The sequence below is a fragment of the Oryctolagus cuniculus genome, chromosome 2 (assembly GCF_051225735.1).
Source record: "Oryctolagus cuniculus isolate XC-2025 breed Fujian yellow rabbit chromosome 2, ASM5122573v1, whole genome shotgun sequence".
Classification (NCBI taxonomy): domain Eukaryota; kingdom Metazoa; phylum Chordata; class Mammalia; order Lagomorpha; family Leporidae; genus Oryctolagus; species Oryctolagus cuniculus.
In genome coordinates, this window is record NC_142868.1 from 175,277,372 (window position 1) to 175,302,133 (window position 24,762).

General features: G+C 40.3%; 1 protein-coding gene across 3 annotated transcripts in view; it reads right to left on the reverse strand.

Moving 5' to 3' along the window:
- TTC27 (tetratricopeptide repeat domain 27) overlaps nt 1–24,762 on the reverse strand; it is a 214,578-nt gene that overhangs the window by 40,882 nt on the left and 148,934 nt on the right. For all 3 annotated transcript variants that reach the window (XM_002709924.6, XM_051843020.2, XM_089326555.1), the window contains 3 exons: nt 17,703–17,801; nt 8,408–8,460; nt 3,300–3,465 (listed from right to left, as the gene is read on the reverse strand). In XM_002709924.6, coding sequence (XP_002709970.2) covers nt 3,300–3,465; nt 8,408–8,460; nt 17,703–17,801 — 318 coding nt within the window. The remainder of the gene's footprint in view (nt 1–3,299; nt 3,466–8,407; nt 8,461–17,702; nt 17,802–24,762) is intronic.

Here is a 24,762-nt window from a genome sequence, read left to right on the forward strand (position 1 = left end):
AATGTATCTCCATGCATTTTGGGGCCCTTTAATTCTTTCTTAGGAAAGGATCTTGAAAGATTTCTAAGCAAATGTTCTTATCATTCCTGTGCATTTGATTAGGTATACAACACCCACATCAACAACTGAAAGCTGTATCTTTTTGAGATCAAGTAACTATACTCATATTATTTTTACCATAATTCTCTCTGTTGGTGTCTACCACTGCAACTACCAATAAATCATTCTCTCTTCTCCCCCATACATTTATAGATGTTCAAATACAGCAGTATTATCTAAACATTAGCAAGAATTTTTTTCATTCTGAGGAGGATGAAACTCTTAAGCTGGGGTTATTAACAAAAAAGAAGTTTATGCAAAATTCTCCCATATTTTGCAGCTACTGTAATTAGAAGAAATAAGGGAGATCCAGGCTGAATCTATTTTATTGTGCATTATTATTTTCAGTACAGAAACTACTTTATGTTTCTCAGGTATCAGCAATATTTGGCACATTTGGTATAACTGAGTCAACTAAAATCAGCACTATCTTGATGACTTCACAACTTTCTATGACAGAGAAGTAACAGCTTTCAAAACAACCTTGGCTGGTGCCGCAGCTCACTAGGCTAATCCTCCTCCTGCAGTGCCGGCACCCCGGGTTCTAGTCCCGGTTGGGGTGCCAGATTCTGTCCCGGTTGCTCCTCTTCCAGTCCAGCTCTCTGCTGTGGCCCGGGAAGGAAGTGGAGGATGGCCCAAATGCAGGGCCCAGCCCTGCACCCCATGGAAGACCAGGAGGAAACACCTGGCTCCTGGCTTCGGATCGGCACAGCGTGCCGGCTGTAGCGGCCATTTGGGGCGTGAACCAATGGCAAAGGAAGACCTTTCTCTCTGTCTCTCTCTCTCACTGTTTAACTCTGCCTGTCAAATGCTGTGGCCAGGGAGTGCAGTGGAGGATGGCCCAAGGAATTGGGCCCTGCACCCCATGGGAGACCAGGATAAGTACCTGGCTCCTGCCATCGGATCAGCGCGGTGCGCCGGCCGCAGCGCACTGGCCGCAGCGGCCATTGGAGGGTGAACCAACGGCAAAGGAAGACCTTCCTCTCTGTCTCTCTCTCTCTCACTGTCCACTCTGCCTGTCAAAAAAAAAAAAAAAAAAAAAAAAAAAAAAAACAAAAACAAAAACAAAAACAAAAAAAACAAACAAAAAACAAAACAAAACAACCTTTGGACAGGTATTCCACTTGATATGGTTAGTTTCTTTAACACAGAGGAGAAGACACACACACGTATTCCAGAGTCAGACACAGCTTACAGGAGTCCAAATGTGTCCTTCATAGCTGTAGGGAGAATTAAATGAGCTAATTCATATAAAATGCTTAGAATAGCATCTGAAACAGAACAAGCCCTCAGTAAAAGTTAACAATTACTTTACCATGTCCCACTTTGACGTGCTCTGTGTCTTGGGAAGCAGGGGAGAACAAGTGAGACAGAAAATTGAAAGTAGAGGCTGGCGCAGTGGGTTAGAGCCCCAGCCTGCAGTACAGGCATCCCATGTGGGTACCAGCTTGGGTCCTGGCTGCTCCACTTCTGAACCAGCTCCCTGCTAATGTGCCTGGGAAAGCAGCAAAGGATGGTCCAAGTGCTTGGGACCCTGCATTCACGTGGGAGAAGTTCTTGGCTCCTGGCTCTGGCTGTTGCAGCCATTTGGGAAGTGAACCTGTAGATAGATCTCTCTCTCTCTCTCTCTCTCTACCTCTCTCTGTAACTCTTTCAAATAAATAAAATGAATCTTAAAAAGAAAATAGAAAATAGATGGTTACCTATCATAATCCATACAAATCTGTCTCTTATGGGTAAACAGGAACCTAGATGTAGCAATTTGGGTTTCTTCTGTATAAGGGGACTTAAAAACGTTTGTGAGAAAATGAAATTAAAAGATACGATTTTTTTCAATGCAAATATTTTGAAATCTACGCTTAGGGGAGGAGTCCTTAAAAAGTATACATAAAATGAACATTATTCATGGAGTTCAAAAAAATTTTTATAACAAAATAAATTTATCTTTTAATTCCATTTTTTATAAACTTTTTGAAGTACCAACTCCCACTGATGCCAAACATGAATGGAGAATCAGAATTTTCTCAAGATCCAAAAATTCAAACTAGTGAACCAACTGCTACTAATCTTTAACAGATATGAAGGATTGCTGAGGGTTAAGTATAGATTTAAAGGGGAAATCCAACTCATATCAGGAAGAAAAGCAGATCAGTTAGAAATTGGAGGCACATGACAGAGGATTAATGGGATTAGATTTAAGTGTGATATTTAGAAAGGACCAACCAAAACAACAAGAATAAGAAAAGTAATTAAACAGGTGTCAGTTAACTCCTGCAAGTGGTTTTATGCTGCTACTTGAAGTCACAGCTTTCAGATGAAGTGCCCAGAACCTGAACCTTAAAATAACCTAGCCAATTAACTGGGCTCTAAAGACCATGTATACAAGTCAAAGGCAGAAACTCTAAGACAAGTGCTCAAATAAGCTGAATTTTGGAATAACTAGGGTAAAGACAACAGGTCTTAAGATCAGTGAGATATTAGATGATATTTCTAATTTTCCATAATTCCAAATTCACCACTTTCGATAATGTATGTTGATTACTGCAAATAAAATGTTAAATTTTCTAGCCTTCACTTCATACCCATAAGCTCCTACATACCCTACCGTTTTGTATACATGCCTTCAACTACTATCAAACCCAGTCTGCTTTATTTCACCTTTTGGATAACCAACATATTGCCTTCAATGTCCTGAATTGTCTGAAAAGATAATTTCATTTCATCAAAAAGAGGACAATCCCATTAAACACTACAAAGGAAATGCTAGCCATCATTTCCACATCGTACAGATCATCTGAAGGTACGTAGTAAGTGCTCGTTAAGTGAGTGAATAAACGAGCATGGGATATCGTCCAACTACCACAAGTCACGGGACACACTGAGAAACCCAAAGGAATAAGTAACACAGACCGCATTCTATTTAGTTATACAAGCTGACTGTATATATGCAAACCACATAACAGATTTTTAGAACTGACTCACAGTAATACTGAATTTATGACTACACAAAGACATTTTGATTCTGGAATTCCAGAATTAATGTGTAACAGAATATTTGACAAGAGGAAAAAAAAGATGTTTTTTTCATATAGTATACACAGTTAACCAAATTCTCTTATGCATAGTCAAGGAAACAATGTACTTCATATAATCAAGGATTAACATCAAACCCAAACTGAAATAAAATATAAATATCTTACCTGAACATCTTTGTATTTGTCTCGTAAGTCTAAGAGCCGATGATAAGCTTTAATGGCTTCTGAAAATTCTCCAACGTCAGTGCTGGTAAGGATGTAATTTTCCCAGATTTGCCAGTGTTCATAGTTACACTTGAGAGCTTCTTGTAAAGTTCTAAAAGCTTTTACTCTATTGAAAGTCAAATTATAGAGACAGCAATAATTAATTCTTTTTTATTACAATAAGCTACAGCTAGATGTGCGGACTGTCACTCCTTAATCATCCATGTTAGTAAACAGATTTAAAGGCTCAAATCATCCCAAGCCACTTCAAATTTCCCACAAAATTCAATGACAGACCCTGTGGTATACACAGCATACGCAGAGAGATTGTCTCTTTCTAATCTGCTTTCTAATAACAAGGACATTTTCTCATAATTGGCTATCAGTTACCACATAGTCTGAACGGTCAAGAGCAACTGCAAACCTGCAACACAAAATGTAGTGAGTATAAAGAGGGGGGTCCTGAAGTGAGGAGGTCAAAACAAAACGAAAAATGTCTCATATTCTAAATGAATCCACAAAACGAAACTCCCACAACCTGTGGAAGGGGAAAAAATTCTATGCCAGCTAGGAAAGACAGTCAACAAAATTAACCAACAGGGCACAAACTTGTTACAGAAAAAACTAATTTTAAGGAACAATCTAGCAAGTCCTTAAAAAATGTGTTGAGAATACTGAAAGAGACAAATAAATAATTTACAGTTAAAAGGAACAAGAGATTGTTAAACAATAACAGGCAGAAAAAAAAAACAAGGAGATGGGAATACAAATGAACTGGGAATTTTAGAATTAAAATAAAAGAGACATTGAAGTAAAACAAAACAAAAACCTCAACAGGTGGCAGAACTGGCCTGAACACAGTTAAAAAGAAACTAGAAGATAAAACTTAGGAATTCATACAGACTTCAGACTAAAGATCAGTAAAGAAAGGAAAAAAGGGAGGGGCCAGGCTGTGGCGTAGTATTGGTAAAGCCACTGCCTGCAGTGCCAACATTCCATATGGGCACTGGTTTGAGTCCTGGTAGCTCTACTTCCAATCCAACTCTCTGTTATGGCCTGGGAAAGCAGTGGAAGACACCCTAAGTCTTTGGGCCCCTGCACCTGCATGAGAGACCTGGAAAAAACTCCAGGCTCCTGGCTTTGGATTGGTACAGCTCCAGCTGTTGCAGCCATTTGCAGCGGATAGAAGACCTGTTTCTCTCTCTTTCTTTCTCTCTCTCTCTCTGCCTTTCAAATAAAATAAATCTTTTTAAAAAAAGTGAGAGGTTAAGGGTCAAATATATATGATAGAATTTTAAGAGTAAGTGGGTACAGAATGCTATGTACTGAAAAAATAATAGTTGAGCATTTTCCAGGACAGAACAAAGATCTAAATTCTACGTATATAGAATATAGTATATTCCACATATCAAACATTACAAAGATAAACCAACAACTAGACACATTTTGTGAACCTGCAGAATATAAAGATATTCCTAAAACTTACAAAGGAGAGACAATTAGAGAACAGTATATATTTCATCAGCAATAAAAGATGATAGACGACAACACACACACACACACACACACGAAGATGTCTTTCTTTTAAAGGCGGCAAAATGACAGAGAGAAGGAGAAACACAGGAGATGGGGGGGGGGGGAAGGAGAGAGGGAGAGAGGGAAAGAGGGAGAGAGGGAGAGATCAGTTCACTTTCCAGAGCTAAGACGGGTCAAAGCCAGGAGCCAGGAACTCCATCTGGGTCTCTCATGTGGGTGGCAGGGGCCCAAGTATGTGGGCCGTCATCTACTGTCTTCCAGATATATTAGCCAGAAGCTGGATCAGAAGCAGAACAGTAAGGACTCAAACCAGCATTCCAATATGGGATAATGGCATCATAAGCAGCAGCTTAACCTACTGTGCCACAAGAACAGTCCCAATAAAATATATTTTTAAAGTGCTAAGTGAAAATAATTGTCAACCTAAAATTTTATAACCAGCGAAACTTACCACTCAAGAGTAAGTGCAAAACCATTTTTATATGTATATCAGTTTGTCATCTACTGACTATAACTAGAAGAATTATTAAAGATCTCCTCTTGCAAAAATAAAAGGGATTATGAAAAGAAACAAATATTTCTTCAAATTCAGCCATACATAGTTTTGATGGGTTTTTTCTTTTTGTTTTCCTTTCTCCACTCTACCTATTCCCATCCTACCCCACCCCACCCAACAGCAACTGCCTTCAACAGTGGTGGATTAAGACTCCTCAGTTCTCCCATCTACTAAGGAGTAGGGGTGAAGTTATCTGAAAAGAATTCAACAAGTGGATTACTACTTTTTTCCTTTATATCCTTCCTTTTCTAATCACAATTTCCTGACCTCAAAACATTGGCAATGAATTATTTTTTTCTTTTGGGGAAGTATATCTCCTTTATAAGGATCTTTATTTCAGGATTCATTTACCAACCAAACTATGGTAGAGATACTACACTACGAGTGTTGTACACAAAAAGGAGAAAGCTTTCCCAAGGGATTCGTAGTGACATGAGGCATAGGGGAATCAAAAGAAAGTGAAGAGAGCACTTTATGAAGAACTTTGTGATAACAAAGATAGTTTAATGGGCCACTTCTAAGGCACAGATAGGATTCCATTGAGGACTGAAGTAACAATCTCATGAGTCCAAAATTAGCTGTCTGGAGTAGCAGCAAAGAGAAAAAAGGAAAAGCAGAAAGAGTAAAAAGGCAAGGACAAAGGACTGATTTCCTCAGACTCTGCAACCTCACTTTTACACAAAAACCTATTTGGGGAGCAGCAGGAAAGCAAGAAAGTATCAAAAAGAGGTTTTTGAATACTATGCAAGAACCCTTAAGAGAGAAGTAATATTTCTAAGATTACTGGGCTGACAGACAAAGCAGAGTATCGAGGGCCTGAGTTACTAGTAAAACTCACGGAGATCATTCTAGAACTGTGAAAGGGAATTTTCCCTGCCCATTGCTCTAAACCAAAATGGTCTCCAGTGAGTTTAACACAATCAGTGGCAATCAAGAACATAATATTATTGTCTGAAGAGCATGGGAGAACAAACAGTACTTTATTTATGAAGACTGTCATCCAAGAGCTGAGGAAGCCTTTCATGATTTCAATGTACATGGATTCAATGTCTTCAGAAATATCTTGTGATCCACAAAGAAAAACTAAATTCAATTTAAAAATAAGGCCAAATAAAAACGGAAACATATCCATTCTCTAGTGAATTTACTGAAACTCTAGCAGTAGCAATCTTTGCCTTTTCCCTTTCTTTTGCTTTCTGTAGCCAGTCAATAGCCCAGCTGGTTGTCCCCTTTATAAGCTGTTTGGCATCTGCCCTTTCTTTTTCCACTCTAGTTATCTCATGCCTGGATTGTTACAACAGCTGTCTCCTAACTGGTTTCCCAGCCTCCAACTTCCTCTCTAGTCTGTCTCATATACTGCCACTAGATAAATCTTCCTAAAAAGCTTCTTTCTTCATGAAATTACACCGTGGAAATCTCTGGCCTCCTATTATCAAGAAAATAGTCTTAACTTGTTAGTCAGATAATCAACATATCACAGTGTGACTCCAGACTACCTTTCCAACCTTATCTCTCATTAGACTCCACATATTCTTTAGCTGGACTATTTTATGTCCTATCTCCTAAACTATTTCATTCATTCCTGTCACTCTGCATTTGGTCACATCATTTCCCCTGCCTAGAGGCTGCCCTCTGGCCCTTCTAACCATCCTTCAGTTTTTAGCTTGAGTCTAACATTCTCTTGGAAGCATTCCTGACCCAGGACCATTCACTCCCTCTTCTGAGATCCGCACAGGACTAAATGAGCATCTGGCATATAAGCACTCTATAAATATCACCCACTACTATTACTGCCCTCTTTGTATTCGCACTTGCTACTCATCGCATATAGTTTCCACTGCAAACCAATTTCTTAATAATATAGCATAATATTTTACTTTATAAACATACTTTCCCTGAAGATTCTGGTTCATATTTATGTACATTTCTTAGTAATGTCTAATACAGAACAAGCAATCTATTTAAAAATTAATCAACAGAGTTTGCCAATTATAAGTATGCTTACATTACCATGTAATGAAATTTATAATGGAAAACTTCACTATGAAATAAATATTTCAAGTAATATTGCTTATTTTATTACATATTAAATGTTTTCAAGAAATATTATATATTTAGAAGTCAAAAGACTATGACAGGTTAAAATGTCACATGGGACTTCTTATGTCCCATATTAGAGTGCCTGGGTTTAAGTCCCAGCTCTGTTCTTAATTCCAACTTTTTGCTAATGCACACACTGGGAGGCAACAGGTAATAGTGTTAAGTTGCTGGGTCCTTGTCACTTTTGTGGGTGACTTGGACTGAGTGCCCGGTCTTGGCTTTGGCCTGACTCAGACCAGCTGTAGTGGGCATTTGGGGACTGAACAAACAGATGGAAGATCTGTTTCTTTCTCTCTTTTTTAATAAAGATTTTTATTTATTTATTTGATGATAGAGTTACAGACAGTGAGAGAGAAAGACAGAGAGAAAGGTCTTCCCTCCACTGGTTCACTCCCCAAATGGCCACAACAGCCAGAGCTACGCTGATCCAAAGCCAGGAGCCAGGTGCTTCCTCCTGGTCTCCCATGCCAGGTGCAGGGGCCCAAGCACTTGGGCCATCCTCCACTGCCTTCCCAGGCCACAGCAGAGAGCTTGACTGGAAGAGGAGCCCATATGGGACGCCGGCGTCGCAGGCGGAACATTAACTCTAGTGCACCAAGGCGCCAGCCCCTCTCTCTCTTTCTCACTCTCACTCTTACTCGCTGTCTTTCAAATAAATAAATAAAATTGACATTTGTCCCTCTATCTACCTACCTTCCTACTTACCTACCTACCAATCAGAAGCCAAAGTGCTATGTTACACTGTTGTAAGTCACATAAGAGGATGGAAAATGGAAAAAGACACAGAGGAAGGCACAATGTCTCAGTGTTCCATCGGAAAAAAATCTCATTTGTGATTTCAAAAGCAAATTTCTTCATATTTGTCTGATATACTTACTTTTGTTTTAATCGGATATAGGAAGTTGATAAATTATTCCAAGCCTCAGCATTCTGAAATGAAAGACAATTCAGTTATTGACTACTCTCATTTAGATGAAATAATTGCTGAGACCAAAAATACAACACATGTTCCTTGACTTAAATGTGCTCTTTAAAATTATAATTTCCAACAAGATATGTTTAAAGTCTGACACACTAAATTAAACTTCTATAATCAAAAACATTTTTAAAAAGTCAATACTATGACATATCTCTTACAACTAGTTTGGAATTTAGTCAAGGTTTTATTTTTGAATTTAGATTTATACAACAGTTCAACAATTTACAACATAATTTATATAATACACAAATTAATAACAAATCCAAGGCAGTTCAGAATATTATTTTTTTATCTTATATCATTTTGCTATTTTAACACCATCCTTTAAAAAAAAAAGATTTATTTTATTTACTTGAAACACAGAGTTACAGAGAAAGGGACAGACAGAAAGGTCTTCCAGCTGCTGGTTCACTCCCAAACTGGACAAAATATAGAAGCAAAATATAGGACAACATGGCACGTTAAAAAACATCAACCAAGTGTTCTACCTCCAGGTAATCTCAGGGCTGTAGCACAGAAAAGCAGAAACCAAACAAAGCACAGCAAGATCTTACTGAGTTGAGGAAAAAGATCAGAATCCAAGGATAAAGAGGCAACAAGAACTTGCAGTGCAAACTACCTTTAAAAGAGACTGTGCAAAGAATGGACTCCCGATATCTCAATAGACATTCATTTTGAGGCCTCAGGTGAATACTAAGTTGTATCTGTGCAAGGCACAACTTCTTAACCAAGTACCAAAGAGCTATAAACTGAATGGAGATGTTGCAGGTCACACAGAGCTAGGAGTTACTGGAATTCCAACGAGGAGCATTTTCACGTCAATAAATTCTCCCCATAGGATACCAGTCTTCATTTCTCTTAGATAAAAACCTAAATGTGAAATTGATTGATCATATTCTTGATGCTATTATAAGCATTTATCATGTTAACTTCATTTTCCAGTTGTTCACTGACAGAATATAGAAATAAAATTTTTTGGCCGGCGCCGTGGCTCACTTGGCTAATCCTCCGACTGCGGTGCCAGCACCCCAGGTTCTAGTCCCAGTTGCTCCTCTTCCAGTCCAGCTCTCTGCTGTAGTCCGGGAGGGCAGCGGAGGATGGCCCAAGTGCTTGGGCCCTGCACCCGTATGGAAGACCAGGAGGAAGTACCCAGCTCCTGGCTTTGGACTGGTGCAGCACCAGCCGTAGCGGCCATTAGGGGAGTGAACCAAAAGAAGGAAGACCTTTCTCTCTGTCTCTCACTGTATAACTCTGCCTGGCAAAAAATTTAAAAAAAATAAATAAATTTTTTTATTTATTTACTTAATTATTTAAAAGGGTGATCAAGAGTGAGAGAGAGAGAGAGGAAGAGAGACAGAGAGAGAGAAAGTGCTCTTTATTCACTGGTAAACTCCCAAACAGCTGCAACAGCCAGGGCTGGGGCAGGCCAAAGCCAGGAGCAAGGAACTCTAAGAACTCTATCTTGATGTCTCACATAGGCAGCAGGGGCCCAGGTACTTGGGCCATCTGCTGCCTTCCCAGGTGCAGGGAGCTGGATGGAAGTGGAGCAACTGGAACTTGAACTGGCACTCAGCATTGTGAGCAGGAACTTAACCTGCTGTGCCATAATAACTAGCCTCTCTAACACTTTAAATATGATCTACCTTCACAATCTTTACTTTGTGTTAATAATTTCAATGGGAAATGTTTTTGGTGAACACTGACATTAAGTTCTAAACTAAAAAGTGAAATAAAGATTTGAGCAGAAATTCATAAAACAATTAAAAAAGAGAAAAATACATAAAAATTTGGTTCTTGGAATCAACAAAATTGATAATCGTTAACCAGACTGACCAAGAAGAAAACAGAGAAGACTAAAATTACTAACATCAAGAATGAAAAAAGGAGATATTCTTACTATTCTTACAGATATACAAAGAATTAAGAGAATACTATGAGCAATTAAATAACAAATTACATAACCAATACATTATATATCCTAGATTACAAGGATAAATTCCTAGAAAGACATCAACCACCAAAGCTCTGTTTTGTTTATTTATTTATTTATTTATTTATTTATTTATTTGAAAGGCAGATTGACAAGATGGAGAGACAGACAGATCTTCCATTAGCAGGAAACTAGATTGCACACCAAGTAGCTGGGACTCAAACTAGCATTCAGATACAGGGTGTGGCTGTCCTAAGCAGTGGCCACAACACCAGCACACCTCCTAAAGCTGACTTTTTAAAATGTTTTAAACAGGCCAGTGCCGCGGCTCACTAGGCTAATCCTCCACCTAGCGACGCTGGCACACCGGGTTCTAGTCCCGGTTGGGGCGCCGGATTCTGTCCCGGTTGCCCCTCTTCCAGGCCAGCTCTCTGCTGTGGCCAGGGAGTGCAGTGGAGGATGGCCCAGGTCCTTGGGCCCTGCACCCCATGGGAGACCAGGAAAAGCACCTGGCTCCTGGCTCCTGCCATCGGATCAGCGCGGTGCGCCGGCCGCAGCGCACCGGCCGCGGCGGCCATTGGAGGGTGAACCAACGGCAAAGGAAGACCTTTCTCTCTGTCTCTCTCTCTCACTGTCCACTCTGCCTGTCAAAAAAGAAAAAAAAATGTTTTAAACAGACAATCTGAATAAATCTGTAACATGTAAAGAGACTGATTATAAATCAAAAAATTGCTTGCAAGGAAAGTCCCAGGACCAGAAAGCTTCATTGGTGAATTTTACAAAATGTTTTAAAAAATGCAATAAAATCCTTCACAAAGATTTCCAAAAATAGAAGAGGGAACACTCTGTAATTTATTCATAAAGCCAGTATTACCCTGACACCAAAATCAAAGCCTTAACAAAAAAGAAAACTACAGACAAATGTTTCTTATGAAATATAGAAACAAAAATCCTCAATAAAAATACTAGCAAACCAAATTCAGCAGAAGATTAAAAGGATTGCATACTATCACCAAATGGGAATTATCCCAGGAATGCAATGCAAGATTGGTTTAATGCCTACGAATCAATCAACAAAAAATACTGCCTTAATAAGGGCTGGTATTGTGGCACATCAGGTTAAGCCACAACTTTTGATGCTGGCATCTAACATCAGAGTGCTGGTTGGAGTCCCTGTTCTGATGTTTTTTTTTTGTTTTTTTTGTTTTTTTTTTTGACAGGCAGAGTGGATAGTGAGAGAGAGAGACAGAGAGACAGAGAGAAAGGTCTTCCTTTGCTGTTGGTTCACCCTCCAGTGGCCACCGCGGCCCGCACACTGCGGCCGGCGCACCACGCTGATCCGATGGCAGGAGCCAGGTGCTTATCCTGGTCTCCCATGGGGTGCAGGGCCCAAGCACTTGGGCCATCCTCCACTGCACTCCCTGGCCACAGCAGAGAGCTGGCCTGGAAGAGGGGCAACCGGGACAGAATCCGGTGCCCCAACCGGGACTAGAACCCGGTGTGCCGGCGCCGCAAGGCGGAGGATTAGCCTAGTGAGCCGCGGCGCCGGCCAATGCTTCTAATCCAGTATTTGTGCTAATGCACCTGGGAAGAGAGCAGAAGATGGCCCAAATGATGGAGCCCCTGCCAACCATGGGGGAGACCCAGAGGGAGTTCAGGACTCCTGATTTAGGCCTGGCCCTGCCCTGGCTGGGTGAATGAACCAATAGATGGAAATCTCCTCTCTATCACTGTCTTTCAACTATAAAAATCGATGAATAAATGAATAAATAAATTTGCTTTTTAAAAGATTTATTTATTTATTCGAAGGCAGAGTTACAGAAAGATGAAGAGGTCTTCCATCCGCTGGTTCACTCCCTAACTGGCTGCAATGGCCAGAGCTGCACTGTTCTGAAGCCAGGGACCAGGAGCTTCTGCCAGGTCTCCCAGGCAGGTGCAGAGGATTTGGGCCATCTTGTGCTTCTTTCTCAGGTCATAGCAGAGAGCTGGATAGATAGTGGAGCAGCCAGGACTCGAGCCGGTGCCATATGGGATGCCAGCACTGCAGGTAGTGGCTTTATTCACTATGCCACAGCACTGGCTCCAATAAATGTATTTTTCAAAATACTATCTTAAATAGAATAAAGTGAAGGAATATGCCACATAGTCATCTCAACACAAAGAGAAAAAATGTGAAAAAATTCAGTATCATTTTATGACAAAAATAGTCAACAAACTAGGAATAGAACTTTCTCAACCTGATAAATGACATCTACAAAAAAACCACAGCTAACATCATATTCAACAGAGAAAAACCGAAAGCTGGAGCCAGCATTGTAGCATGGCTGGGTAAGCCACCTGCAACACTATCATCCCCTAGGAGCATCAGTTCAAATCTCAGCTGTTCCACTTCCAATCTGGCTCCCTGCTAATGTCCCTGGGAAAGCAGCAAAAGATGTCCGAAGGGCTTGGGCCCCTGCCACTCACGTGGTAGACAAGTATGGAGTTGCCAAGTTCCTGGCTTTGGCCTGACCCAGTCCAGTCCTTGTGGCCATTTGGGGAGTAAATCAGGGGGTGCATTTAAATGAAACACTCACGTGCAACACTGTACTAGAAGGGCTAGCCAGGACAAGGGAGCAAGGACAACCAAAGCATCTGGACTGCAGCGGAAGAAGTACGCCCACCTCTCTTTGCAGAGACCATGCAGTAAAAAACAATTGTGTTTCTACACACTACCACTGAGCAATCCAAGGACAAAATTAAGAAAACAGCTCCATTTATGATGGTAAGAAAAAGAATAAAAATCAGAAACATCAAAAGAAGTATAAAATGTGTACTCTGAATGCATAAAATATTGCCAAAATTAAAGAAATCTAAATAAATATATTTCATATTCATGGTTTAGAAGATTTAATATTATTAAGCAACCAATACTCTCCTATTAGCCTCCAGATTCAATGTATCCCCATCTACATCCCAGCTGCCTTTTCTTACAGAAATTGACAGGGCTAAACTTTCATGTGAAAATTCAAGGAACCCAGAATAGCCAAAACAAACAAAAGAATAAAGCTGGAGTATTTACACTTATCATTTTCAAAACTTTCTATAAAATTTGAGCAAACAAGAGAGTGGCACTAGCATATGCATAGACATGTACATAATTAAGTATAACTGGTGACCCATACATAAACCCTTATATTTAGTCAGCTGATTTTTCACTAAAGTGAAAAATACTTTTTAGTAGGGGAGAGAATAATCTTTACAATAATTCTGAGACAACTGGATATTCACATGAAAAAGAGGGAAGTTGGGCCCTTTCCTTACATCACACACAAAACATTCACTTAACATAGTCCTCAGCCCATGCCTCAGCTGTTGAGGAACAGTTTTTTTTTTTCCTTTAATTTATCTTATTTTACTTACCCTTTTTTTCTTTCATACTAATGACTGAACTCTTTACTTAACATAGAGTTAAGCATATGTGTATAAAGTTAACTGAAAATAGATCTTAGTTAAAAATAAGAGTGAGAAAAAGAGAGGGAAGAGGTTGGGAGGCGGGAGTGTGGGTGGGAGGGCAGACATGGAGGGAAGAATCACCATGACTCTAAAGGTGTAACTGTGAAATGTATAAAGTTTGTAACTGTAAAGCAGTATAGTTCTGCATACATTTGTACAGACTTACTTCTAAGGATACAGCTTAGAAACTTGCCATGGGACCAGTGCCATGGCTCACTTGGCTAATCCTCCACCTGCGGCGCCAGCACCCCGGGTTCTAGTCCCAGTTGGGGAGCCAGGGACTAGTCCCGGTTGCTCCTTTTCCAGTCCAGCTCTCTGCTGTGGCCCGGGAGGGCAGTGGAGGATGGCATAAGTGCTTGGGTCTCTGCACCCACATGGGAGACAAGGAGGAAACACCCAGCTCCTGGCTTTGGATCGGCACAGCACCAGCCGTGGTGGCCATAAGAGGAGTGAACCAACGGAAGGAAGACCTTTCTCTCTCTCTCTCCCTGTCTATAACTCTCTGTTATATCTATCTCACTGTCTAATTCTGCCTCTCAAAAAATAAATAAATAAATAAATAAATAAATAACTTGCCATGGGATCCCAAATCCCCTTAAGCTGGGTAGTAAGAATAGCGTTCTAAGTGCTATATGGATAGGATCAAGTGTTACTGTGATCTTATAAATAGGAGTAAGTGTTTAGTAATAATAACAGAATTAAAAAGGAGTGAATGCTCCAACATGAGAAGCAGTCCATACAGCAGACTCACAGAATGACAACTGCCTTAAGTAGCACTCTGACCCCAGAATCAACCCTTAAGGTATTCCAGTTTGGCTGCAAAGCCCAGGGGAGCATTTCAGGCATGGAAAGTCAAGGCACCGTGGCAAAAATGTTCTACATAAAGGACCTCTGTGGGTGGGACACCAGTAGAAAGAAGCAGCCACCAAAGAAGGATGCACTTTTCTCTGAATGGAGGAGAGGGCTTCTACTTTGCCTATGGCCCTGTCTAAATACTGAAGGAGTGTGTAGAGCCAAAAGGCCTCCATAGCCTAGGAAGCTCATATCAAGAGCCTCGGGTGACCACTGATGTCATACATAATAGTGTTAATTGTTAAATAAACAACAGGAAACACTGCACCAACTTCCCATACTGGACCTCTGTCCTCAAAGAGTTGTATTATGAGACTTAATAGTAAAACTTGTTCTCAAAGAATTACTTCATTTTAGTGTATTAAGTGGAGGATATCCTTATGTCACAAAAATTATAGTTATGTCTAAGTGCCTGCAAAAGATGTATCATTCTTGGGTTTCTAAAAAGTTTCTTTAAAAAAATGAAATTTCCATCCATATACAATGACTTTGAACAGACCTTGTCTGGACTGTTGAGGAACAGTTTTTGTTCTTCTTATTATTATTTTTAATGTTTTTTTGTTTTACATTTGTTTTTCTTTCTCTGACCTTTTGCTGACCTCTTTCCTTAGAACAAAGCTAACGTGTGTATAAAGTTAAATGAAAAATAGATGCTAGTAAAAAATAAGACTGGGAACAGGAGAGGGAAGAGGATGAGGGTTAGGAGTGTAGGTGTGAGGGTGGGTATGGTGGGAAGAATTACTATGCTCCTAAAGTTGTATTTATGAAATGCAAACAAATAAATAAATACATTAGTCCTAAGACCTATACTTAAGAGCTAACACTATTAAACTCTCAGAGAAAAAAAAAATAGGAGTATATTTATGGTCTTGGATTTGGCAATGGATTCTTCTTTTATATATGATAGCAAAAGTATGAGCAAGAAAAGAAAAAATAAATCAAGTTAGAGCACATCAAAATGTAAAACTTTTGTACTTCATAGTACACTATTCATAAAGTAAAAAAACAATAGAATAAAATGTTTGCAAATCCCATATCTGATGAGGGATTTGTAATTAGGATATAAAAAGAACTCTTATAATTCAATAATGAAAAGGCAAATAAGCAATAACTTTAAATGGGCAAAGGATATAAACAGATACTTCCTTAAAGATGATACACAATGGCCAATGGGAGAATGCTCCCACGATACACAATGGCCAATGGGAGAATGCTCAACATCATTAGCCACCAAAGAAATGCACATCAAAATCACAAGGAGATGCCACCCATTAGGATGGCTACAATTGAAAAGAGAGAGAACTGTTATCCAGGATGTTGATAAATTAAGACCTTCACACACTGCTGGTTGGAATATAAAATGTTGCTTTGGAGAAAGTCTGGGGGACCGGCGCTGTGGTGTAACAGATAAAGCCACCACCTGCAGCACCAGCATCCCATATAGGCACTAGTTCAAGTCCCGGCTGCTCCACTTCCAATCCAGCTCCTTGGTAATGTGTCTGGGAAAGCAGCAGAAGATAGGCCAAGTCCTTGGGCCTCTGTACCAACATGGGAGACCTGGAAGAACCTCCTGGTTCCTGGCTTTAAACTGGCCCAGTTGGGGAGTGAATCAATGGATGGAAGATCTCTCTCTCTCTCTCTCTGTGTAACTTCCTTTCAAATAAGTAAATAAATAAATGAAAGAGAGAAAAGGTCTGGCAGTTCTTCAAAATCATTAGGTATATACCCTAGAGAAATGGAAATATAGTTACCAAAAACTTATAAGCGAACATCCACAGCAGCAGTATCCATAATAAACAAAATGTGGAAATGATCCAAATGTTCATCAACTAATGAATGAATGAATAACAAGTGATGTAGCCGTACAAGGAACCACTATTTGCCCATAAAAATGAATGAAACACTAATACAGGCTACAACATGGATGGACCTTGAAAGCATTAACCTGATATAAAAGAAGCCAGACACAAAATCCCACATATTGTAGGGTTCCATTTATATAAAATGTTATATTTTATGCTACAGAAATGCTACAGAAACAGAATGTACATCAGTGGTAGTCTAGAGCTCGGGGAAGGAAAGGGTTGATGGTAGGGTGATAAGTTATTTGTGAAGAAATAGAGTGACTGCTAATGAGTACAAGGGTTTCTTATGATGGTAACAAAGATGTCTTATAAGTGATCACAGTGATGGCAGAACACCTCTGAAATTGCTAAAAATCATTGAATTTTTCACTTTCATTGAGTGAATTCTATGTTACGTGAATTTTTTCTAAATAAAGCTCAAAAGAATGTAGGTAGAAAATGTAAATGAAATACACATGGCACTTCATTATATACTTCAGTTAAGTATATTTTTAAGAAATTATTTTATCAAAATTATTTCCTAAATAAAACTATGAATAACATAGCTACTATGAAAAGATTCATAAATTGTATTTCTTGAGGTATGACCTTTCTTCAAACGTATACTTTTTTCCAAAAACAAAGGGAATTACTGTTCTGAACCATACAGTACAATGTGGTTAACTTAGAGATTACTAGATTACTGGAAAAAGCTGGGGCCAACATTGTGGCACAGTGAGTAAAGATGCCGCCTGCGACCTGGTTATCTCATATGGGCACTGGTTCAGGTCCCGGCTGCTGCCCATCCAATCCAGCTCCCTGCTAACACACCTGGGAAAAGCAGAAGAGGGACCAAGTGTTTGGTCCCCTGCACCCACATGTGAGACCCAGATGAAGCTTCTGGCTCCTGGCTTTGGCCTGGCTTGGCCCTGGCCGTTGCAGCCACGTGGGAATGAACCAGCGTTAACTCTGACTTCCAAATAAGTAAATAAATAGTTAAAAAGAGACAGAGAGAGAGAGAGAGAGAGAGACATTGCTAGAGAGCTATAAAGGGAAAGAATACCAAACTTACATCAGGTTCTAGGGTCACACAACGCTGAAATGCCTTTGCCGAACCTCCATAGTCTTCCAAGGCCAAATAGGCACAGCCTAGAGAAAACCACACCCCGAGCTGCAAAGGCAAAAGAGTCAAAGTCATTATCACACACAGAAACATCTACAGGATGCAATCTAGAAATCATTTAAGATACCATCAACAAATATACTACTAGAAAGCATGCAGAACAAAACAATAAATACTTGTCTAACACTATAGTTTAAATATAGGAAATTTAGTAACAGAGATTAATTTTTCCATATAATTTTCAAAGGTAATGTGATGTTCCAAGAATGTACAACTGCATACCTTTTGCTAAGGAAGCATGAACACTGTATTTCCTCTGCTGAGAAAGACCCTGTTTTATGTTAACCAAATTCCTTAGATGCAATGGAAAGCTCTGATTATAAGCCTTTATTTTAGAATCTGATATTATAATCCTGGAATTCATCAAATATGTGTTACTGAGTACTATGTAAAAAGTATACAAAGTAGCAGCTGATCCACCACTGATGAATATAAAACTTAGAAGACAAATTTCTGCCTTCCTTCATCTTCAGGTTAGTCTACAAATACTTCTCCAGTTGAACCAAGAGCTAAACAACTCTAGTATACAAGGGTACTTCAAAAACTTCTTGAAAAAAATGGAATTAAAGGATGAATTTATTTTGGTGTAAAAAAATTTTGAAATCCATGCATACATGTCTGCTGAGACATGCCTGAAACTAACTTAGAAAATATAGGCTCACATTTCAGCATGGAAAGCCAAAATACTGTGGCAAAAAATAACCGAACAGTAAGCCTTTGAAGTGGATGTAGGCTACTTAGGGTATGTATCTTCAGACCCCAGAGAACTGGGTGTCAATCATGCTAGGGTTTATGATAGCCACATTCCTGGTGCTGTGTGATTCAGAAGGTCTGTCATCTTGTCTCAGCAGGCAATACTGAGTAATGCTGACATTTCCAGCAGGAATATCTCTGTGAGCGAGATCCCAGTGGAAAAACGGGCCATCAAAGGAGGTGCCTTTCTCTGAAGGGAGGAGAGAACTTCCACTTTTGACTATGACCTTGTCTAAATAAGGTCAGAGTTTGTGGACTCAAAAGGCTTCCATAGCCTTGGTAGCTCATGACCAGAGCCTCAGGTGATTACTGACGTCATAAATAAGAGTGTCAATTGTTAAATCAACAACAGGAGTCACTGTGCACTTGCTCTCCATGTAGGACCTCTGTCCTTAATGAGTTGTACTATGAGAATTAATGGTAAAACTTGTCTTCAAACAGCACTTTATGCTTTGTGTGTCTGTGTGGGAGCAGTCTGTTGAAATCTTTACTTAGTATATACTAAGTTGATCTTCTGTATATAAAGATAATAAAAATGAATCTTGGCCAGCGCCGCGGCTCACTAGGCTAATCCTCCGCCTAGCTGCGCCGGCACACCGGGTTCTAGTCCCGGTCGGGGCGCCGGATTCTGTCCCGGTTGCCCCACTTCCAGGCCAGCTCTCTGCTGTGGCCAGGGAGTGCAGTGGAGGATGGCCCAAGTGCTTGGGCCCTGCACCCCATGGGAGACCAGGAAAAGCACCTGGCTCCTGGCTCCTGCCATCGGATCAGCGCGGTGCGCCGGCCGCAGCGCGCCGGCCGCGGCGGCCATTGGAGGGTGAACCAGCGGCAAAGGAAGACCTTTCTCTCTGTCTCTCTCTCTCACTGTCCACTCTGCCTGTCAAAAAAAAAAAAAAAAAAAAAAGAATCTTAATGAAGAATGGGATGGGAGAGGGAGTAGGAGGTGGGATGGTTTGGGGGTGGGAGGGCGGGTATTGGGGAAAGAACCGCTATAATCCGAAAGCTGAACTTAGAAAATTTATATTTATCAAATAAATGCTTTCTAAAAAAATCATAGAAAATTTAAAAATCAGTTTCAAAATGTAAAAATCAATTTCAAATTCACTGGTCAAATTCTCTGACCACACAGTTTTAAGAAAAATTCATTTGGAAACTGTGAAAGAAAAAATTGTCTGTATAACTGCTGGATTAAAAGGGAGATGAAAACTAAAAAAAGAGAAAATATAGGCTCAGAATCAGGACTGCCAGAGTTATTCAAAATGTAAAGCCTGACTGAAGTCAGTAAGATTTGGAAACGCTGAGATTTTAAAAACAGATAAAATAGGAAGTAGCTATTCATATTACAAGAGTTTTTTACATCACAAGGTTTCCTCAAAATTCAATAGCTCCTATCAAAAGGAAGATTAAACTGATAAAAACTCAATGAAATTCGTCAGAAATGCAGCTATTATGAGGGAAGTTTTGCTTTCCTTTCACACACAGGCGGCAGCAGACTGCAGGGGACTTTCTCACTGCTGCACAGGGCCAAGGCAGCGACACGTCAGGGTGGGAAGGGCAATGAGGCGCTCTGCTCTCTGTCCAGAGCCTTGTACAGAGTAGGAGGCTGCCTTCACCATCCCTCCTCCCTCAGACACTCTCACAAAACGTGTTCCATATGGCGAGGCCTGAAAGGTCTTTAAGTAGATAGGGCTTAGAAAGCAAACATCCTTGGGCAATTTAACACTTTGCCATGAATACTCTAGGGGCTATAAGTAACTGCTCTCAGGAGTCATTACGGAGATCAATTTTTTTTTTTCAAGATCTATTTATTTACTTGAGAGGCATAGTTACAAAGAGGAAAAGACAAAGAGAGAAGTCTTCTATCCACTGGTTCTACTCCAAATGTCCACAATGGGAGAAGCTGAGCCAATCCAAAGGCAGGAGCCAGGAGCTTCTTCTGAATCTCCCAGGTGGGTGCAGGGGCCCAAGGACTTGGGCCATCTTCTACAGCGTTCCCAGACCATAGCAGAGAACTGGATCAGAAGAAGAGCAGCCAGGACTCGAATCGGCACCCATATGGGATGCCAGCATCGCAGGCAGAGGCTTAGCCCTCTATGCCATAGCGCTGGGCCCTGGAGGCCAGATTTTGTTAAGAGGGGTAGGTAAGCCTGAAAAGAGTGTGGGTAGGTATCTGGAGGGAGCAGGCAGAAACAGAGGCACTAGGTAGAAACTAAAGGTAGAGGTTCACTTTTTTGAATGGTCAGACATCAGGCAACTTAAACTGGGCTCACTACTTTGTTTTCATCTGGTTATTTGTAGCATCAAATGTAAAGAACGGCAAGGCAGGAAACCATGCTCACTATGCATGGCCCAGTCCAAGAGGGCCTGAAGCTTGATGGTAACTTACAAGTTCTCTTAACTTCCAACCAAATCAAAGTTTCAAAATCTGTGTATTGTATTTCAATTCTAAGGTACACATTTTTCCCCATAATTTAACATTTCTAAAATAGAGATGTATCTTAAAACCAGTAACCTGTTGGAATTTTACTGGCAGCATTTTTTTTTCTTTTTTTGCAAACAATGCAGTGCCTTTCACAACTGATGGCTTCCTAGATAACAAAGAATGGCTGTAGCAAGTAGCAAGTTTACTAGGCATAGGGGATAGATGGGTCTCCATCAAGAACCATGAGGCTCCCCCAGCAGGCACCCTGCTCGCCTGTTCCCTGCAGCAGCCAAGAGCACAATTTCCCCTGACTTGTGAGTTGTCACAACCCAGTCCATGTAAATTCAAGATTTAAATAAATAACTTTGTTTCTGCAGTCTACTGGAAAGATTTGTTAGTTATAGATATCTAAAATAGCAATTACTTGATAGCTCTAAATCAGCCTGGTGGTGGGCTTACTATTTATTTACCTATAAGCTATAAAAACCAACATGCTTTGTAACTAGTAAAAAAATTGAATAAAAATCAGACAGATGACTTAACCTAATATAAGGAGTTATGGTTCTTTTTCCTTTTTACTCTTGGGTATTTTTACAGTTGCTTTAATAACACATTTCAAGGAAAATCCAAGAATTATTAACTGCAGATTTCATCTGCTGATAACATACAATTACAATGGGAGAAGACTCATTTATCGGGAATCATGCAATGTCTTATATATTTATTTAGAAATGCAGGATCTTCTAGCTGCTTTTAGCTGACCACTAAACAATCCATACCCTGCTTCTTAACTGAGGCCCTAAGCGTTTGGGGGACTAAAGAAAATATTTGGTGCCTTTTTAATTGTTTTATTTTTGTTAATTTAAACTATTACCCAAATTGATTATTACCAGTAATGACTGGCACGTGGTTCAGAATGTTCATACATTTAAGCACAGAAAATCATTAAGAAAAACAATATCAAAGAAGCCTCCAAAATAAAAATCCTCACAATAAAGTTCTATGTACTTCAGCAGAAGACCTCTATCTTCTAGTGCAAGAAATAGAATGCTAGCTTCCTTACTTGTCCTGGTAGCTACATTTAAAAAGTAAAAAACAGTGGGTAAAATTTATTGTAGCGGCTGGTGCCGTGAAATAATAGGCTAAACCTCTGCTGCGGTGCTGACATCCCGTATTGCTGCTGCTCGTGTCCCAGTGCTCCTCTTCTCATCCAGACCTCTGCTAATCGCCTGGGAAGGGAGTGGACGATGGCTCTAACTCTCAGGCCCCTGCACCTGCATGGGAGACCCAGCAAAAGCTCCTGACTCCTGGCTTCAGACTGGCACAGTTCTGGGTGTTGCAGACATTTGCAGAGTGCACCAGCAGATGGAAGCCCTCTCTCTCTGTCTCTCCCTTTCTCAGTAACTCTACCTCTCAAATAAATAAATAAATCTTTAAATTTTTTATTTTAACAATATTTTAATACTGCATATCCCAATTGTGATTTCTTCAACATGTTAACCTATCAAAATTACTGATACATATACTTTTTTTATAACAAGCCTTTGAAATCTAATGTGTGTACCATACCGACAGCATGTTTTGGTACTGATCAGTCACATATCAAGGACAAACTGCCATATGTGATTAATGGCTGTTGTTCAGGGCAGCACACCTTGAAACTGCTTCCCTGGAACACCAAGGTAGACCTTGGAATACTTTGAATCCTCCTCTTCTTCCTCCACAAAAAGCCAGCTTCTCTGAGATCCTCCCATGAGCTCCTGCCTTTCATATACTATACTTACTCCCATTCATCTCCATACAACAGCAGCAAAAAATTAATAGCAATTAATGAGCATTTACTACGTGTGCCAAGCACTGACACACCATGAGCTTTCCACAGATTACATCACATATTCCTCACAATAACCTTGCTGGGTGATAACATCACTCTCTAGAGAGAGATGAAGAAGGAGATGGGAGAGATTCAACCCACTCAGAGTGACTCCAAAGCTCTGGTCTTCTCCATTTGGCCACACTGCCTTCTACTACACATTCTGCTCACCCACAAGCCATGACTTATGACAACATTTTATCCTTGTCACTGGTAAAGAGGGAAAGGAGAAAATAGTGCAGTTAACATGGGATGGAGGCTGGCATTGTAGTATACCGAGCAGATAAAGCTGCTGCCTGCGATGCTGGCATCCCATATGGGTGCCAGTTCGAGTCCCAGCTCTTCCACTTCCAAAACAGCTCTCTGCTAATAGCCTGGGAAAACGGAATAAGATGGCCCAAATGTTTGCCCCCTGTACTCACATGGGAGACCTGGAAGAAGCTCCTGGCTCCTGGCTTTGGCTTAGTCCAGTTCTGGCTTTTGGAGCCATTTGGGAAGTGAACCAACAGATGGAAGATTTTTCTCTCTCTGTCTTTCCTCCTCTCTCCCTCTTTCTTTCTAACTTTGCCTTTCAAATAAATATCTTTTAAAAATGTGCTGGGACCCCCCAGAAAACCCATTTTTTAGGAACCAGAAGTCAATTTTCCTCCAAAGGCTCTCTGCAGCAGGCTGGGCAAGTAGACCAAGAAGAAGTGGAAGAACAGACGGCTATGCTTAGTTGGAGAGAAAACCTCTCTTCAAAGAGACTGAGCATCAGTGGAGTGAGCTAACCATCTGACAGAGAGCTCAGCTGAGATTTCTGAGTGCTTCTTTTCAGGGCAATTGTGAGGCCAACTAACCATAGCAGCCAATGGCCATTATACGCTGACAGTCTGGTAGCAGTCATCTCTGAGGACGCCAATACAAGTACATAAAAGCAGGGTCAGATGTTGTGACATAGCAGGTTAAGCTGCCACCTCCTGGGACAGCAGCATCCTATAAGGGCACCATCCACCTGCTCCAACTCTGACCCAGCTCCCTGTTAATGTGCCTGGGAAAAGCAGCAGAAGACGGCCTGAATGCTTCAGCCCCTGTCACCCATATGGGAGACCTGCATGGAGTTCCAGGCTCCTGGCTTCAGCCCAGTCCAGTCCCAATCATAGAGGCCATTTGGGGAGTGAAACAAGAGGATAGAAGATAGTCTCTCTCTTTCTCTGTAACTCTTCCTTTTAAATAAATAAAATAAATACTGAAAAACAAGAAATAATGAAAGATACAAGCAGGCCAACTATTCTAACTGTGATGGTATCTGTACATAGAGAGTGGTTCAAGATTATTCTTAGTAAAATGTAAAGAGTAGTAAAGGTTCAGAATGTGTCTCTCTTTGATTTTCCCCTCACAAAAAGACTAGAATGTAACAGAAGACCCAGATGGATGACTGAAATCTAAGAGGTTCTGAGTAACTGTATGACCTTGGCTGTGACACTTTATCTCTGAGTCACAGTTCCCCAAGTATTAAATGAGGGAGTTGTCTAGGCTCACACTCCAAAGCTCTTTAGACTCCCCAGATTCTGAAAACCCAGGGGCCCACAGGGTTCAAAAGTATAGTAGTGCCATCTAGTGGCAATACAAGTATATGGACAATTCAAAGAGAATATTTAGAATCAGCAGGTTTGAAGAGCTAGAAGTGAATCAATTCAACTAGAGGCCTTAGAAATCAATTCAAAAGAAGTTAAAAGGAAAATGAGACCTATATAAGAAGTAACTGGCATAAAGCCACACAACAATTCCTGGTTCTTGATGTGTAATATTGTGAAGAGAGTAGCTGTAGTACTTACTAACATTCAGTAATTAAAACAGAAATTAAACAGTTTGCTATTCTGAGGGATACCAAAATAAAGAATCACTAGACAATGGGCATAAAT